We start from the raw sequence: 18,399 nt of genomic DNA on the forward strand, positions 1-18,399 counted from the left end.
GTCATTTCGAAGTTCTTTTCTTTTCTTTCTTTTTTTTTTTTTTCCGATACTGGGGCTTGAACTCAGGGCCTACACCTAGAGCCACTCCACTAGCCCTTTTTTGTGGTGGGATTTTTTGAGATAGGCTCTCATTAACTGTTTGTCTGGGCTGGCTTCAATATGTGATCTTCCTGATCTCTGCCTCCTGAGTAGCTAGTCAAAGTTATTTTCTTTGTAAGAGGAAACTAGGAGACAGAATAATAAAGAAATAGCCACTTTAGCTGATCGGTTAACACTTTTTTTTTTTTGGAACAGTGTCTCACTATGTAGCCCAGGTTGGCCTTGAACTCATGATCCTTCTCCCTCAGTCTCCCAAGTGTTGGGATCAGAGGTGTGTGCCACCATGCCTGACTCAAATTACCTTTGTGTAAGGATTAAAGCAAAGGTAACTTCATGGCCATGCCAATTGAAACCGGTCTGTTGGGGAAGTTTGGCTGTTATCTCTCTAATCCTGAATTCTCAGAAGACCAGATAAAGAGCTCAATTTCCGCTTGGTGACAAGTACCTTTAGAATGAGTGACTCCATTTTGATTTTTTATCCTGGCCTACTGGGGCCACGGGCAGGAACATAATAGACTAAGCCAGGTGCTTATGGCTTACACCTGTAATCCTAGCTACTTGGAAGGCTGAGATTGGGAGGATCACAGTTCGAAGCCAGCCTAAGCAAATAGTGCTTGAGAATCCATCTCCAAAATAACCAGAGCCAAATGCACTGGAGGTGTAGCTCAAGTGGTAGAGGGCCTGCTTTGCAAGCACAAAGTCTTGAGTTCAAACCCAGTCCCATCTAAATAAAACCAAAACAAAAACAATGGGCTGTAATTTTTTTTTTTTTTTTTGCAATTTGAGGTATTTGCTCCAATGCCTTCTGCCATCTCCAGTAATAGCCAGCAGGAATAGGAGGGCCCTTTCCTTTCCTTTTAAGGGAATAGTATGGAAGATATATTTAACATTTCACTGAGTTCTATGGTTTAGTCACATGACTATAAATTAGCTGCAAGGGAGGCTGGGAAATGTAGTTTTAAGCCAGGCAGCCACATATCAATTTAAAACTTATAAAATGTTGGAAGACAGAAGAGAATGGATATTTTCTACCACATTAGTACAAGAAGATTTAATTTATATATGCTTCTCCCCCTTTCCCTTCTTCCTAAAACATTATTATAACTATTCTTAACCCCTCTGTGGGTTGCTTTTGCCACTTTTGTTGATTGATTGATTGTCTTTGTGAGACAGGGTCTCACCGTGTAGCGTAGGCCAACCTCAAAGTCGTAATACTCCTGCCTCAGCCTCTCAAGTGCTGGGATTATAAATGCATACCACTGCACCTCGCTGCTTTGCAACTTTTAACAAATATGCTTACGTTTCTAGTACTTTCCTGGTCAGTTACAGGATAATCTCTCTTGAGGTCCCATTTTGTAGGATGAAAACATCAGTTTTCTTGTCTTTTGTTGCCTTTTCCTCTCCACTTTCACCTCTCAACTCCTGGCAAAGCCCTGTGGGACGGTGGTTCTGTACGGATGTTGTCACATCTACTGAGCCTGCAGGGAAGAGCTGACTTTCCCGAATGAAAAAGACTCATTTCTTTGGTCAGGACGGGAAGGCCGAATGCTGCCTTCCCATGGTGGGGAAAAGGCTGGATGTCCAGGCATCCTCAGTGCAGGCTCAGAGTCTGGAGTAGCATTTCTCAAACCACGTGCCTCAGAAGAGTGGTCTAGCAAGGAGCCACCTGCAAACAAAAGGTTCATAGGAAGGAAACAGGAAGGCCCCGCATACTTTATCTCTGCCCCCTGCCTCTGGGGCTTCACCGTGCATACCACATGTCAAGGCTCTGATCAGTTCTGCAGTGAAGAGCTGTATTTAGATCATTGCTTCCCACTTATATCTGACCATGGGACCCCTTTTCATTGCACTTATTACTATATCCATGAGGCCAAGACACTTTGAGGATCCCTGCTCTGTGGAGCAAGGGTGGCAGTGGATTACTGGGCATCTCAGGGAGCCCCACAACAGAGAGCCAAGGGGATCAGGGCAGTACTTACGCATTCAAGCCAGCATTCAGCATCAAAAAAGTGTAGTTCTGGGGCCAGGGCCATCCATCACCATGGATCTTACAGTTGACAGTCCTGCTCCTGAGAGGGACTTTTCCAGATTGTCAGGCTGAGGAGGGGGTTTTGAGCCAGGCTCGGGACCTGATGATGTACTAGTTTCTTGGGCTCAGGAGCAGAAATTGAGGCAGAGGCTAGAGTATCCTGTGAAAGGAGAGTCGTCTGTAATCAGTGCTGAGCCCCATAGTTGGTTCTGTGCCACTGAGTGCTGGCCTAGTAGCTGAGCCCATGCATGCCCGGGTCGGGTGGCCCTGGCTGTGAGGGTAGAGGCTGGAAATCAGATGCCCCTAAACCGTGTGGTGAAATTCTGCATTATCCCTCCCATAGAGAGTTAGAGATGCAGAACTCCACAAGCAAGTTAATAATGAGAAAAAAAGAAGATATTTACCAAGTGCCTATGATGTGCCAGGTGCTGGGGACACAGCAATGAGAGCACAGATAAGATCTCAGGCCTTTTGTCTAGTGGGAAGAGGATGGTGCCAAGCTAACACAGACACACATAACCAACAGCAGAGTGAGTGTTCAGAGACTCGTGTGAATAGGGAAGGCCCCTAGATAAATAGGAAAGCAGAAGATGGGGAACTTGATCTTATCAGGGGAGGCTTCTCCCAACAAATGGAACTTAACCCTCCATATGAAGAATGAGTGGACCAGTTGAAGGAAGTGACCATGCACACATTTCTAGGAAGAGGGCACAGTATGTGCAAAGGCCCAGTGGAGGGCAAAAGGCATATTTGATGACTAAGAGGCCGTGGAGACCTTAGCCACAGCCTAATAGAGAGTATGGCAGGCTAAGGCCAAGGAGGGCAGGCTCAGGCCACCCAGGGCCAACCAGACCATGGTCAAGTGTTTGCTTACTGGGCTGTGGACTTGGCTCATGTGGTAGAGTGCTTGCTTTCATGTGCAAGACCCTGGGTTCAATTCCCAGGACCACCAAAAACAAAAGTTTGTTTTCTGATTTTGAAAAGACAAATATGCCTTTTGTTTTTGTTTCTGCTTTCTTTAAGCCTTTCTCTGTCTATAAAACCAAGCTCCTTTGCTCAGACCATCCACTTACTGTTGTGGAAGGGAGTGTCACTTGATTCTAGAATGGAAGATAAAGCCAATTAAGATTGTTTTAAGGGTTAGGAATATGGACCAAGGGTAGAGCACTTGCCTATGAGGCCCTGGGTTCAATTCTCCAGCCCTACAAAAATAAAGAAATAAGTGAATAAATATGTATATATATATATACAAAATTTTGTAAAGAGTGTTTTAAAAACAAAACAAAAAAGGATTTGCTGGGCTAGGGGTGTAGCTCAAGTGGTAGAGTGCCTGTCTAGCAAATGTGAAGCTCTGAGTTCAAACCCTAGAACCCACACATACAACAAAAGGGTTTACTTTTACCTAGGAAGATAATGGAGGGTTTCCATTTGGGAAGGGCTACTCCACTGTTCTGTGTAATGTGAACAGGGGCTGTCTGTGATGTTTTGCTGTCAAAATATGTTACATGAAGACTTAATGCCTTGTCTGTCTGCTCAGAAAAGGCAGAGTTGGGTGACAGACACAAGTGAGTTCATTATACTATTCTTGTTCTTTTTGTGCTTATTTGGAATTTTCTGTAGTAAAATGTTTGAAAGTAATAACAACAAGGTGTATTACTACTGTATCTGTGAGGTCTCAGATGTTAACTGAGCAGGAGAGCAAGACCCTGCAGGAAGCTACAGGGATTGGGGAGGTGACAAGGCTTCACGTTTTGTCTGCTGCTTCTCTTTTTTCCGGTGCTGGGGATGGAACCCTCACACATGCCTCTTCAGCACTCCGTCACCAACCTCTACCCCTAGCCCGTTTTCTTGTCAAGTGTTGCAATTTTCACACACTCTTAATTGTGCAAGCCCAACTGTTCAAACATTAGGTTTGACATCTTGGCCAAAGTCATTTCCTTCCTGCAGCAGGCTCCCATTAAGAGGGGAATTTGGGTTTCTGCCTAAATGCAACAGAGAATGAACCCTCCCTCTCTTAAAGAGGCCAGACTGTTGCAAGGTAGGAGGGGGATGAGGAGGGAGACTCCTATGTTGCTCTTGGAAGGTTCCTGTACTTTCCAACCTGGAGGAGGCAACAGAGCCTGGATTAGCTTCAGACCCTGGGGCTACAGGAGATTAGCCATTGGAGCTGGCACTGGGTTGGGACAGGAGGAGCCTAGTATTAACTTGTATTTAATACCTAGCATGTGCCAACAAGTATCTTTCCTCATGATTTTTTTTTTTGGTAGGACTGGATTTTGAACGCAGGATTTCACGCTTTCTAGGCAGGTGCTCTGTGGCTTTAGCTATGCTTTCAGCCCCATATATTTTTTTTATTACTATTATTCATTCATTCACATGTGCATACATTGTTCGGGTCATTTCTCCCCCCTGCTCCCTGCCCCCCCCCCACTCCCCTCTCTTCCAGGCAGAACCTGTTCTGCCCTTATCTCTAATTTTGTTGAAGAGAAGACATAAGCATAATAAGAAAGACAAAGTGTTTTTACTAATTGAGTTAAGGACAGCTATATAGAGCGATTTCTAGCATTGCTTCCATGTACAAATGTGTTACAACCCAGGCTGATTCATCTCTAACTGATCTTTAGGCTGGTTCCTGATCCCCTTCGCGTGTTGACCTCTGTTGCTTTAAGGTTTCTATATTAGTTCCTCTGGAGTGGGGACATCAAAGGCTTTCATGTTTTGGGTTTTCTACCTCCTGAATGTGCTCTCCCTTGTCATGTGACCCAGGTCCAACCACATTGCTGTATTGTCCTAGATCTAAAGTTCTCAGCCCCATATGTTAGTTCCTAATTTAATCACTGTTGGTTTCTTGGGAGTGGCATTGCAGAAGGGCCTGTGCAGAGCATTTAAACTGGTCTCCAAGTTTTCAGGGGAGGGTAGGAGCTGGGACAAAATGAGTTGTCATGGAACAGACTCCTGACATGTGCAGAGCTACTGTCATCAGGCTTCTCGAATTACAGGTTTTGGACAGGAGGACAGGCTGGGTTACACTGCAGTTACTTAACTCTGAAATCTCAGCTGTTCAACACAGCAAAGATTGAGTTCTCACTTATGTAAACTCTTGGTATGAGTCGGGCCACCTCCTGCATTCTTGAAGCAGGGTATATCATTTGGTATGAGTACCACAATTTTTGGGAGTGGCCCATAGGTGTTTTTGTTTTTGGTACGACTTGGGTTTGAACTCAGGGCTTCTACATTTACAAATCAGGTACTCTACCAGTTGAACCACACCTCCAGCCCATTTTTTTTGGGGTATATCATTTGGAACACAGGACTTCCAAAGTCACCATGGGAGAGGCTTACTAACTCTTGACTGCTTCCTTGTGGAAGTGATGGATAGTATCTTTACTTAAAGTCCATTGGCTGTAGTGTAATTGCAAGGGAGTCTGGGATATGAGAGGGAGCAAGGACTGTCTCTGCTACAGGTTACTGTGGTTCACAGGGTTTATGACAAGGTTCTGCCTTACCATGGCCTACAAGGTCCCACATGTGTAATTCCTGCCTATGTCTCCAACCTTCCACTTTTGCCTTCTTTCATTCAGATCAATCACTAGGGTCTTTTTTTTTTTTCACTAGGGTCTTCATCTGAGGTGATATACTGTTTTCTACCTCAGGACCTTTGCACATGCCATTCTTTGAAACACTGGTCCCTCCCCACCTCCCCTGCATTCTTCTTATGTCTGATCCTCTTCACCTTTTGGGTCTCTGCTTACATGGCACCTCTTCTCAGAAGCTTTCTCAGGTACCCTTCCCTCAACTGTCCCTTAAGCCTCCCTCAAGCATATGAGTCCCCCACAGTTTATAATTAGACTGTGTGTGTGTGTGTGTGTGTGTGTGTGTGTGTGTGTGCGCCTAATACAGAGGACAGGGACCAGGGATTAGGAGGGAAAGGAAAAGAGAGAGGGTTCGACAGCTGTGTTTTTCCTTGATGTGGGCTGCTGGCACCAAGGTTCTTCAGTTTTGGCTGAATTACTTTCGTTTGTTCTAGAAGACATCCATTCCAGCCACGGGTCAGCTTAAAAATTAAAACAATTATATAAACATTACATCACTGTTTAACTTGGAGAGCAGGAAGGATAAAGGGGTTTCCAGAGTGTGCTCATGAGGAATGACTTTGTCTGCAGAGTTCCCTCTGCTCCAACAAGCAGGGGCTGGGTTTGCCACTGTGCTAAAAGTCCCCCCAGGCCCCATGGGGTCAGCCAAAGCCTCAGTACAATAAACCTCCCTTAATCCTCCACTGCAGGAAGTGAGGCATAAATAAACAGACTCTGAGTAAAATAATTACTGAAGTTTTGCTTTTCTCAAGTGGAAGACAGAGCTGGCTATTGGACCTTTGTTCCAGAGCTATTATCTGAATTTAACAAGCCTAATTATAATAATAAGAGCAGTAAATCACACTGATAATAGCTCTGGGGATGGTGATAGTTATAACAGTAGTAAGTAACATTGGCTTACACTTCTTGAGCACTTATTTCATCCTCAGCTCTCAGGGCGGTAGAGGATCTAGCTCCTTATCTCTCTGGCCTTATGGTTGCCTGGTCACCTTGCCAGTCAGTTGACTGCTACTGATGGAACATAAGCCAGAGTGCTGCCAGGTCATTGTTAGGCTTCCAGTAAGTTATTCAAGCTCACTAGAAAATTCACCAGACATTCTGAAAATACACAACAAGGAAGAAAGAGAAGCCATGCTTGTCACCCAACCTGAGAGGGAGAAGGGCCCAGAGCAGCGCTTCTGCCCTGCCCTGCATCCTGCTGCCTGAGCTCCGTCCTTCATCCTGGGCTGGCCTCACCTATGGAACCGTCGAAACAGCCAGACTCTGAGAACCAACACATCAACCCTCCTTGCCCATGGCCCCCAGAGGCATGGACAGGGCTCCCTGTCACAGTTTCTCTTTTCCTCCTGAGGTTCTGGGCAGGACAGAGAGTCCTGAGTTACCTGCGATGAGGCTGGCTGTGATCACTACACAGGCAGGTGACAGCAGGCCCTTATCTCTCCCGCCCTCGCCAGTGGGCTCTTGTGCTGCTTTCCCCTGTGGTCACTGTGCCTTTAAGAGTGTCCACCAAGTGGCAGCTCACTTAGATTCAGTTTCTATGAGAGCATTAAAAATGTTGAAAATTGACTGAGTGTGATGCCATTGCCGTAATCCCAGCTACTCAGGAGGCAGAGGCAGGAGGATCACAGTTTGAGTCCAACCTGGGCGAAGTTAGTGAAACCTTATCTCAAAATTAATTCAATAAATAAATAAATAAAAAACAAAAGGGTTGGGGGTGTTGCCCAATCCCCTGTACCTCAAAAAAGAAAATACTAAAGTTGATAATAGCCTTCCACTTAAAGACCAGAGATCCTGGTTGGAAGTCAGAGTTTCTTTTCATGTTATGTGATCAGTACATTAACTTTTCTTTTTGAGACGGAGTCTTGCTTTGTTGCCCAAATTGGCCCCAAAGTCCTGGGCTCAAGGAATCCTTCTGCCTCAGCCTCCCTCCCAAGTAGCTGGGACTGTCTGGCTCAGAGGTTCTTTTTAATCTGCCTTTCCATCGGGGTGAACCAAGAGATGATGGTCGTTTATACAGTTAAGTGTCCTGGCCAGGTAGGTGGCCGGTAGCATTCCATTTCTCTTCATACGGAGTCCAGGGATGGTGCTGGGGGACCAGGGATGCCATTATTGCGACCCTCCTGCCGGGGCGCAGGAGGCTCAGAGGAGTGAGAAAGCTGCCCTTGGACACACAGTCGAATGGGCAGCTGGGTCTGGTTCTCCCCACTAGGGAAGAAACTGAAGAGCTTACCCTACAGTCTGCCCTCTGACCACAATCTATGCTTTTTGGATAGATGCAGAATCAGCATCTCTCTCTCTCTCTCTCTCTCTCTCTCTCTTTCTTCTTTTCTGATCACAACCTATGCTTTTAGATCTCATAACTGCAGAATCAGTGTCTTTCTTTCTTTCCTTTTCTTTCTTTCTTCTCTCTCTCTCTCTCGTTCTTTCTTGGCAGTACTGGGGCTTGAACTCAGGGCCTATACCTTCAGCCACTCCACCCTCCTTTTTTTTTACATTAGGTATTTTTGAGATAGGGTCTCATGAACTATTTGCTGGGGCTGGCTTTGACCCTCAAGCCTCCTGATCTCTGCCTCCTGAGTAGCTAGGATTATAGGCCTGAGCCATTGGCACAGACCAGAATCAGCTGTAAGTGTTGGGTTCTCCTGAGGACTTTATCCCAGAGGGGAAAAAGGAGTATTTCCTGGAAGCTTGAGGCTGTCTGTGTGTCAACGATAGGAATTCTGTCACCAGCCTGCACCTGGGTTGTGGCCTTGGTAGGCAGGAAGCCCAGGGTGAGGTTTAATACTAGTAGGCCTCCTTTGTTCATCCTGCCTGTGGTGTTCTATTTTTATCTCACCAGCATCGGTGGTGTGGCAGTCTGAAAGAGTGGGCGTGTGTTGGCCAAGGAAAAATGACAGAAAGCCGCATTTTCTCCTTGTCCTGTAGCTATTTCAGAGGTGGACAGGCAAAGCCCTGTCCCACTCCTCCCAACTCAGGTTGCATGTCAGCACCTGCAGAGTACCAATAATGGTGTTAGTGTTTTTTTCTTTTTTGGTGGTACTGGGGTTTGAACTCAGAGCCTTACATTTGCCTGGCAAGGGGTCTGCCACTTGAGCCTCACTTCCAGCCTTTTTGCTTCTGGTTATTGTTTACATAGGGTCTTTGTTTTTGCTTAGGACTGGTCATGGACTATGATCCTAGCTACAGCCCCCAGAGTACCTGGGTTTACACGTGTGCACCACTGTGCCTGGCTTATTTGTTTACATATACTTTTTGCCTATGCTGGCCTCAAGCCAAGATCCTCCTGACCTCTGCCTCCCACAAATTTGGGATTACAGGTGTGAGCCACCTTGCTCAGCTTGCTTATTTATTTCTTATTTTACTTTTTTCACTGCTAGGGGTGGAACCCAGGGCCTTGTGGATTCTTGGCAAATGTTCTACCACTAAGCTACACCCCAGTCAAACTTTGGTGTTTATACACATTATTTATTGTTTGTACTCAAAAGACTTTATCTAAACGCAAAGCACACCGAGAAGGGGATTTCTCAGGAAGCTGAGACTTCTTGTGGGGCCTGACCTTGGGCTGTCAGCTGACGTCTGTGGCTGAGAGTGGCCCTGAAAATGTGCTAGGTGCCTCCTGTGTGGGAGGGTGGGCATCACCACAAAAGTGTCACCACAAATGTGCTGATAGGTTCCCTGGCAGGCCATAACCCTGTCCTCGCAGTCTCTCCGTGTGCGTGTGTGCGCGTGTGCGTGCGAGTGTGCGCGCGTGGGCGTGTGTGTGTGCGCGCGTGAGTGTGCGTGTGTGAGTGTGCGCGCGTGTGAGTGTGCGGGTGTGCGCGCGTGTGAGTGGGCGTGTGTGAGTGCACGCGCGTGTGAGTGTGCACGAGTGTGCGCGTGCGCGCGTGTGAGTGTGCGCGTGTGCGTGCGTGTATGTGTGAGTGTGCGCGTGTGCATGCGTGTGTGCGTGTGTGCGCGTGTGCGAGTGTGCACGTATGTGTGTGTGCACGTGTGTGTGCGCGTACGTGTGTGAGTGTGCGCGTGTGCGCGCGTACGTGTGTGTGAGTGTGCGCGTGTGCGCGTGTGCGAGTGTGCGTGCGCGCGTGTGCGAGTGTGCGCGTATGTGTGTGTGCACGTGTGTGTGAGTGTGCGTGTGAGTGTGCGCGTGTGCGTGTGTGAGTGTGCCCGTGTGCGCGCGCGCTTCTGTGTGACAAAGTGCTGGGTATAGGTCACTGCATGTCACTGAGGAAAAAGCAAGCAGAAAGGGAAAAGCTGGATTTTTTCTGGCATGAAAACACAGTGAAGGAAGCCTCTTATATTCCTCATGAGTGAAGCCACAGAGACCCGCCACAAATGGTTGGTGGTCTTGATGTTCCCGCCAAAAGTGTCTTGACAAACAGGCACAGATGTGTGTAGAACAAAAACGTCACGGGGGCTGGGAGAGTCGCTCAGTAGTTGAGCACTTGCTCTCCTTTTTTTTTCTCTCCCCAGCAACAAAAAACAAAAAACAAAAAAACCCACTGGGATTAGGATACTGAAGTTAAGTAAGGCCAGAACGGTCCCCTTCACCTCCATGTTACCAATAAGGAAACTGAGGCTCAGTGGGGTTGCGGACATTGAGAAACTGCCTCACCTGCTGGGGCCATGGGCAGTGCAAGGTGCTGTTTCATGCTGTGTGGGCCTGGACTCCACAGGAGTCACCATTGGGGCCCTTTGCCAGCCAGTGCTAGGGGAGCCACCTCTCCCCTTTTGCCTCACTCACAGCCAGACACTGCTGGCTGCCCTTTGAGGAAAAGGGATTCCCATCGGTGTTGTTTTGTGGAGCGAAGGTGGCTACAGAGCAGAGGCCAGGCACAATGAAGCCTCATAGCTGCAGGAGTTGCCCTGCCTGCTGGGGACAGGCCCGTTTTTCATGATATGCCTGGGAGGGCAACACTGATTCACACCCACTCACGAATCAGCATTTGCCTTGGCAATTGTCCAGGGGACTGTCTGTTCCCCTCCTGGTCCTGTGAAGGCGGTGTGGTTCAACAAGGCGAGGGCCTGGCTTCTAGACTCTGAGGATGATGACCTCGGTGGCATGGCTCATGAACTGCCCTCCAACATGTCCAGGACCTAGGGGTGATGAAGTGCATGTTCCTGAGGCCCAGGCGCTGCGAGGGGCCCCTGCCTTCCTGCCTTCCTGCCTCAGTACCCCTGAAGTGCTGCCTTTCTCCGCGGATATCATTATTTTAACTTAGCTTGCTCACTGATTTTTTTTGTAACAAATATATTTTATTTAATTAATTAATTTATTTTTGGCTTGTTTTTCTTTTTTCTCACAAATATATTTTATTATGTGAGGAATGCATGGACATTGTTGAAAAGTTCTGATAGGAATAAAGCAAAAGAAAAAACCCACAATGTAGGAATCCTGCTAACCTTTTCACCCCAAAATAATAGAGGTCATACATTTTGGTGTGTATTCTTCAGGGTCCTTTTCTCTCCAAATAGAGATTTCTTCTGTCTTTTCATGTGCATATTACCCCAAACTGGTAACAGATGATAAATTCCTCCTCTTTTATTCAACAATGTTGATAGCACCTTCCACACCATACATCTTTTTAGTTACCATAAAAGTAAAAAAAATCAAAACAAAAAAAACCCCAGGTTGTTATAAAAGTTTTTGGAGTTGGGCACCTGTAATTCTAGCTACTCAAGAGGCAGAGATCAGGAGGATGTCAGTTTGAAGCCAGTCCGGGCTAACAGTTCTTGAGACCCTATCTTGAAAAATACCTTCAGGGAAAAGGGCTGGTGGAGTGTCTCAAGGTGCAGGTCCTGAGTTCAATCCCCAGTACTGCAAAAAAAAAAAAAAAAGTTCCAAAAAAGTTGCATCTGTACTGAACACATGCAGACGTTTTTTCCATATCATTACTCCCTAAACAATATACATAGCATTTACACTGTGTTAGTATATGTAATCCAGAGCAGTTCAAAGTACTTGGGAGAGGACTGGAGGTGCTGTTAAGTGACAAAGCGCTTGCCTGGCATGTGTGAGGCCCTGGGCCCCATCCCTGCCACTGCCAAAAAATAAATAAATGAAAAATAAATAAATTTGAAACAGCAAGTAACTGTTAACCACCAGTTCAGGTAATCTGCATGTTTCTATACAAGTGCAGCCCTCTACAAATTTAGGTATCATTAATACTGCTGTAGACCTGAAGCTCAGGTTTGAAAACCTAGTTCCACAGTAACAGTTAGCTTCCTTTAGAGATACACTTTATTACTTAGAATAAGTGCAGCTATGAGATTCAGCCACTTGATAAACTTCCCTGGACCTTCAGTACCCATGTTTCTGTGGTTCTCAAACGTGGGTCTACCCCAAACCACCAGAGAGAGAGCCAAGGTCTTTGAATGCAGGACTGTGGAATCCCCTCCCGCCAGTTCTGGGAATTGAACCCACATCCTCACACGTGTTAAGCAAGCGCTGTACCACAGAGCTACACCCCCAGACCTACAATTTGGGTTTTATCTGAAGAGGGGTGATAGGGTTCAGGCTAAGGTACATAACCATTATACAGGTAATGGAGAGCCCTAGTGCTTCCCTTTAAGAAGAGAAGTGACAAGGCCAAAGCTGCAGTTCAGTAAGGTGCAGCATGGTGAGGGGTGTGGGGCTTTCTGAGCCAGAGGCCAGACAGGACCAGTTAGGCAGTGGTGGAGGAAGGGGAAACTGTTTCACAGGGAGCCACTCTTTAGAAACTGGATGGGAGTCATGTCAACACACCCCACCCTCCCAGCACCTTTGGGGTTCCCTAAATCTGTGCCAAGGGCACTGATGACTGAAAAGGTAGGTGACCTCTGCAGCCAGCCTGCCTGCCTCAGCTGTGTGATCTTGGGCAAGTTAGCTCACTGCTCAGCCCTCAATTTTCTCACCGCTAACAGGGAGGAAATGCAAAGATAGCTTGAGGGTTTGCTGGCTGTGTGGCTGGGCTGGAGCCTGGCATAGTTGCTTCTCAGTAGGACCTGGTAGTTTGAATTCCTGTCTGTGGCTTGTGACAGGGAAACTGGGGGACACCAAAACTTTCATGCCAGGGGCTCACGGGTCGACTTAGAGGGATTGTTTTTTTTTTTAACTACCAAGTTACACCCTCAGTCCAGGGATGGCTGTCTTTAGCTTGCTTACCTGCATGCTCATATCCCTGGCAGGGAGACAAGTAGATACTATCATGATCTGCATTTTGTAGGTGAGAAAGCAGAGGCTTAGAGGTGGAGAGTGACTTGTCCAAGGTCACACAGCTAGCAGGGTCAGGAGTCAGGTGTGTGTGATGGGGAATGTCAGAGGTGGACCTCACAGGGGATTGTTATGTCCAGTCACCACATTGCATAGACAGGAGGCTGTGGCCCAGACAGGGAAAGTACACTGTGAATTTGTGGCAGAGTCAGAATTAGAACCCAGGTCCCTGACTTTCAGACTTAGTCTCTTCACAGCTAGTCCATGTTATAAAACAACAGTAATCTTCTTTCCACCTTGTTTGCAGGGAAACCAGTTCCTGAGATCACATCTCCCCTCCCAGCTTTCCCAAGAGCTGTGAAGCCAGGGCCTTTGGCAGCTTCTGTAAGAAACACCCAGGATGAACAGGAAAAGGAGCAGCCTGTAAGGCCGGACACCATTCTGGACCCAGGTATTCTTAATTTAACTTATATTTACCTAAATCAAATCTATTTAAGGAAATGAAGATATATCTATAAGGATATTCAACTTAGCATATACAAGACCAAAATTTGGAAATAGCAGTGAGGGATGGTGAAATTAGTGACAGACGTTAAAGTGCAGTTAACAGTAGCATAGATGTGTATCTGAACATGGACACATGCTCACAAGATAGTGAGTTAGAAAATTGATAAAAAAAAAAATTGGGCAGGTGGCACATGCCTGTAGTTACAACTACTTGGATGCTGAGGTCAGAGGATCATTTGAGCCCTTGAGTTTGAGACTAGGGGACAATATAGTGAGACCCTGTTTTAAAACAAAACAAAAATATAAGCAAACAAAAAGTGAAAAAAGTTAGGCAAGAAAAGAATATTGTTTCCAGGCTCCCATAACTCACTGTAATCCTAGCTACTCAGGAGGCAGACATCAGGACGATCAAGGTTCATAGCCAGCCCAGGCAAATAGTTCAAGAGGCCCTATCTTGAAAAACCCATCACGATAAAGAGCTGGCGGAGTGGCTCAAGGTTAAGGCCCTGTGTTATAAGTAGCTCAGAGATGTTGACTGACTTAATCTTCAGCTGTCTGTATGAGTTAGGTATTGGTTTTTACTCCCATTTTACACAGAGGAAGCCAAGGCATAGAGGGGAGAAACCATGTAGCTAAGGTCAAGATGCTGCCAGGCCTGAAGACAGATTGGCCCCATTCAGGAGCTCCGGGCTGGGTGCCTGGCCACCTCTGTCTAGGGTCTGACCCTCACAGCTGTGCCAAAGCAGTTGACGGGTGTGTCCCCGTTCCTCTGTTATACTGCTGCTGTCCTAGGGGACCGAAGTGCAGAGAGGGAAGAGAGGGAGGGCCATTGACTGGAGGCCACAGGAAGGGGAAGAAGCATCTAACTCATGGAATTTGAGTGCTGATGTCCCAAACCACTGTATCTCTTGCTGTCCCAGAGCCTCGCAGACCACATCAGATTTGCTGTCGTACCTTTGTGCCCAAGTCCAGGCTGTGAGACAGTTTGCCAGATGACAGGAGGACTCTGCCTGAGGATGACTTTCCCAGGGAAACTGATATTCCACCCAGTGTCTTCATTTTTACTGCCTCTCCCTTGGTGCTGAACCTCACTTCCCCAGTCCTGTGGCCTCTGAGCAAGGAACCAAAGATCCGAAACCTATGAAATCTGAGTTCATTAAGGCAGTTCCTGAAGCCAGAGTCAGCGCTGGCCAGGAGGAGCAGGTCTCCTGTTTTGTTTTGTTTTCAGGGGTACTAGGGTTTGAATTCAAGGTCTTGCACTTGCTAGGTAGGTGCTCTACCACTTGAGCCACACCTCCAGCTCAGGCAGATCCACCTGTATTAGAATCCCAACACTGCCAGTTTCTAGGAAAATTTCTCAGCTTCCCTATACCTCAATTTCTTCATCTGTAAAATGGAATAAGAATTGAACCTACTACAAAACATACAAAAAAAAAAAAAAGAATAGAACCTACTGCATCCTGTTGTGAAGAGTCATACACTTTAGTTGTCTGCCTTGAAAGTACTCATTAAACATTAGCAGACATTAGGAACACTCCAGACACGCCAAAAAGTTGAGTCTGGAAAGTTCACTATAGGCCAATGAGTCTGGTTTGTTTCCTGTAGCTGAAGATATTTTCAAAAAGAGTGCAGACCTTTGATTAGCAATTACTGATAGAAGGAAATGGTCCCTAGGCAAATGTTGCACTGGTCATTAGCCAAACAGAAAAATGAAAAGACAGGAGTTCTAGGGAGCACAGGTCAGGAGGGAAGAGGTAAGCAGGCATAGTGGTTCATTCTCATTCGTTCCTTATCTTATCTAGGTTACTGTAGAAACAAGTGTCACCTTTGTGGTCAGCCTTTGCAGAGCTTACTTTCTGAATGTCCCTGGGGAGCAAATGTACCCTGGAGGTGGAGATGGTCACTGCAATCCTCAGCCAGATTCAGGAGGTTGATTGTCTCTATTTGCCCAAACTGAAAATAGGAGAGGAATCCTTTATTTCATCAGATCGCATGGGAAAGCCTGGAGGTCGGCAGCAGGAGACTGCATTAGACCCAGCCCCCTGCATCTGCTGTTCCTACGCAGCGGGGCAGGCGCAGGAGAGACCGTGCATTCTGCTTAAGGAAGCAGGTGTTGCGGAAGAATCTTTTCTGTTTTTAGTGAAGATTTTGAAGCTCCAAGGCTTAATCTTAGTGTTTTGGAGACATTTATGTAGAACAACCTTCCCTGACCTTGCTGGATAGGTGAGGCATGGAGGAGTGTCCCTGCTCCCTGTCCTTCCATGGTCACCAGAGTTAAAGTTTCGTGCTGAGTGTGGAACAACACCCGCCCTCTGCCTCCCATCTCACAGGGGCCGTGTGTGCGAAGTGCACGTTGTGTCTTGCTTCATTTGCTTCATCTACTGTCTTGATCTCTTTTCTTCCTCTAGATGATTGCTTTAAAACATTTTCAGATGGGAAATTCCACACAGCCTTCATGTGTCTGTCATCCGACTTCAGTGATGATCAGTGATGACCAGAGTTCTGATACAGTCGTTGTTCAGTACTCATGGGAGATGGGTCCCACACCCCTGAGGATACCCAAATCTGCGGATACCCTAGTCCCTTATATCAAATGGTGTAGCTGCATGTAACCTATGCAGAGCCTTTTGTCTTTTTTTTTTTTTTTTTTTTTGCTTGAACTAAGGACCTACATCTTGAGCCACTCCACCAGCCCTTTTTTTGATGGGTTTTTTTGAGATAGGTTCTCTCAAACTATTTGCCCACGACAGCTTCAAACCGAGATCTTCCTGATCTCAGTCTCCCAAGTAGTGGTGTGAGCCACTGGTTGCCCAGCTTTTAGTCTGATTTTGAACTGACTGTAAACTACTCTTTTTTTTTGTTTTTTGTGCTTCTGGAGTTTGAACTCAGGGTCTATACCTTTAGCCATTCTACCAGCCCTTTTTTTGTGATGGTTTCTTTCAAGACAGGTCTTGAGAACTATTTGCCCAGGCTGGCTTCTCTGCCTCCTGAGTAGCTAGGATTACAGGTGTGAGCCACCAGTGCTTGGCTCTTATACTTCTCTTGAAGATTTCTCTCTTATGAATCTTTTTTCTCACCTAAGGAGTAAGAGCACACTCTGTGATAATGGTCTTTTATCTTCTGGGACTGTTGTGTGCAGATGAGTTACATGTGGGAAGCATTTAGAAGACTGCCTGGCCCATATGGAAGGGTTTGCTAATTAACTGCACCTGGAGATTTCCTGACTGCAGCCTGGGTCCTCTTCTTGCCCTGCCCCTCAGTCTCTCAAACTTCACTCTTGGATGTTTCCCCATCTTTCAGGCTTAGGTCAAGTGCTCTTTCCTGGGTGAAACCCTCCTTGTCTCCAGCAAACTGTTGTGTCTCCTACCTCTGACCTCACTTTTCCCTGGGCTTTGTCCTTGGAGTATGGTGTCTGCCTCCTGAGCTGTGGTGGTTTCTGGAAGACAGGCTTGGGTCCTGTGCTGCTCGCCCAGTAGAGAGACAGTGTGGGGGGGGCGATATCTGACTTCAATATTCTCCAGCCTTGTGGTCCCGGGTACCATTGCACCTCCTGTGCTTCCTGTTCTCCACCTGTCAGTGATAAATCTTACCTATGTCATAAATTGTCACAAGGCTTAAATGAGCCATGGAGTGTATTGGCTGGTGTGTGGTGTCAGGAATTGTCAGCATTGAACAAGAGACAGGCTGGTCTGTGGAGGAGACTGACACCCTACCTGCCTCCCTCAGGTTGTGTGCTGACCCACAGTCCTGTCCTCCTTTCCAGGGTCTGTGGCGTCCAGGACCTCCCAGCAGGCCTCGCACCCATTTCCTTCCAAGGAGGATGCCTCATCAGATCTGAAGGTAAATCCTTCCTCTCCTTCTGCCCCAGCCAGGTTCCTGGCTGGTGGCCTTCTCAAAAATGCAGGAGACTCATCACATTACCTCAAGCTTCACAGGCACTAGGCAAGCAAGCGCTCTACCACTGAGCCACATCTCCAGTCTATTTTGTTCTGGTATTTTGGAGAAAGGGTCTTACGAGCTATTTGCCCAGGCTGGTCTTGATCCTCAGTCTTCCTCTATCAGCTTCCCAAGTACCTAGGACCACTGATTCTTGGTACATCCTCCTCACTTTAAATGTTTTGGTTATCACCCCCCAACCAACAATTTTTTCAATACTGGGTTGAACAACTTAGTCACTTATCCTGAATTTTGAGCCAAGGATATAACTCAGTGATAGAGTGCTTGCCTAACATGCACGAAGCTTTGGGTTCTGCTCCTAGCACAGGAAAAAGAAAAAAAAAAAGGAAGGAAGGAAGAACAGAAGGAAAAAAGGGAGGAAAAAGCTTATAATCACAAAAAAAAGAAAGAAGGGAGAAAGGGAGGTAGGGAGAGAGCGAGAGGTAGAGAAAGAACACTTTGTTCAACTATAAAAGTTCCTTTATTCAGTGTTTTTTCGTTTGTTTGTTTTGTGTTATTGTTGTTTTGAGAGAGAGTCTCACTATGTAGCCCAGGCTGGCCTTGAAGTCTTTATCCTCCTATCTCAGCCTCCAGAGTGCTGGGACGATAGGTATGTGCCACTATACCTGGCTATTTTCTTCTGATCTTAAAAGACTTAAAAATGTTTTTGTGGCCCTGGGGAAGAAGGCAGCTCTTGGAGGGTCTGGTTAATGAAGATCTTCTATAAAGGAGGCTCTTTGGGGCAGAGTTTTTGATTTTAAAGTTAATCATTTTCAAGGATGACTTAATCACTTGGGAGAATGAGTATGCACAATGTCAAGTGAAAAACAACAGAAACCCAAACTCTGTATTAATATAGCATATTCTCATTTGTGCTAAATCAAGCCTAGTGTATCTAATTGGCAGGAAATGTGCTAAACTTTAATAGCAGTTAAGTGGATAAAGGGATTGGAGAGAATTTTCTGCCTCTAATTTTCTAAAACTATTAATAAGGACATTTGTAACTTAAAACAATTTAAAATTTTTGTGTACCTGTTTTTAAAAAG

At 46.3% G+C, this 18,399-nt stretch overlaps 1 protein-coding gene across 2 annotated transcripts in view; it reads left to right on the top strand.

The window, feature by feature from the left end:
• Irak2 (interleukin 1 receptor associated kinase 2) overlaps positions 1-18,399 on the top strand; it is a 51,437-nt gene that overhangs the window by 14,873 nt on the left and 18,165 nt on the right. For both annotated transcript variants that reach the window (XM_020167575.2, XM_020167576.2), the window contains exons 3-4: positions 13,218-13,361; positions 17,181-17,257. In XM_020167575.2, the coding sequence (XP_020023164.2) occupies positions 13,218-13,361; positions 17,181-17,257 (221 nt within the window). The remainder of the gene's footprint in view (positions 1-13,217; positions 13,362-17,180; positions 17,258-18,399) is intronic.

This window comes from Castor canadensis, chromosome 10 (genome assembly GCF_047511655.1).
Source record: "Castor canadensis chromosome 10, mCasCan1.hap1v2, whole genome shotgun sequence".
Taxonomy (NCBI): Eukaryota; Metazoa; Chordata; class Mammalia; order Rodentia; family Castoridae; genus Castor; species Castor canadensis.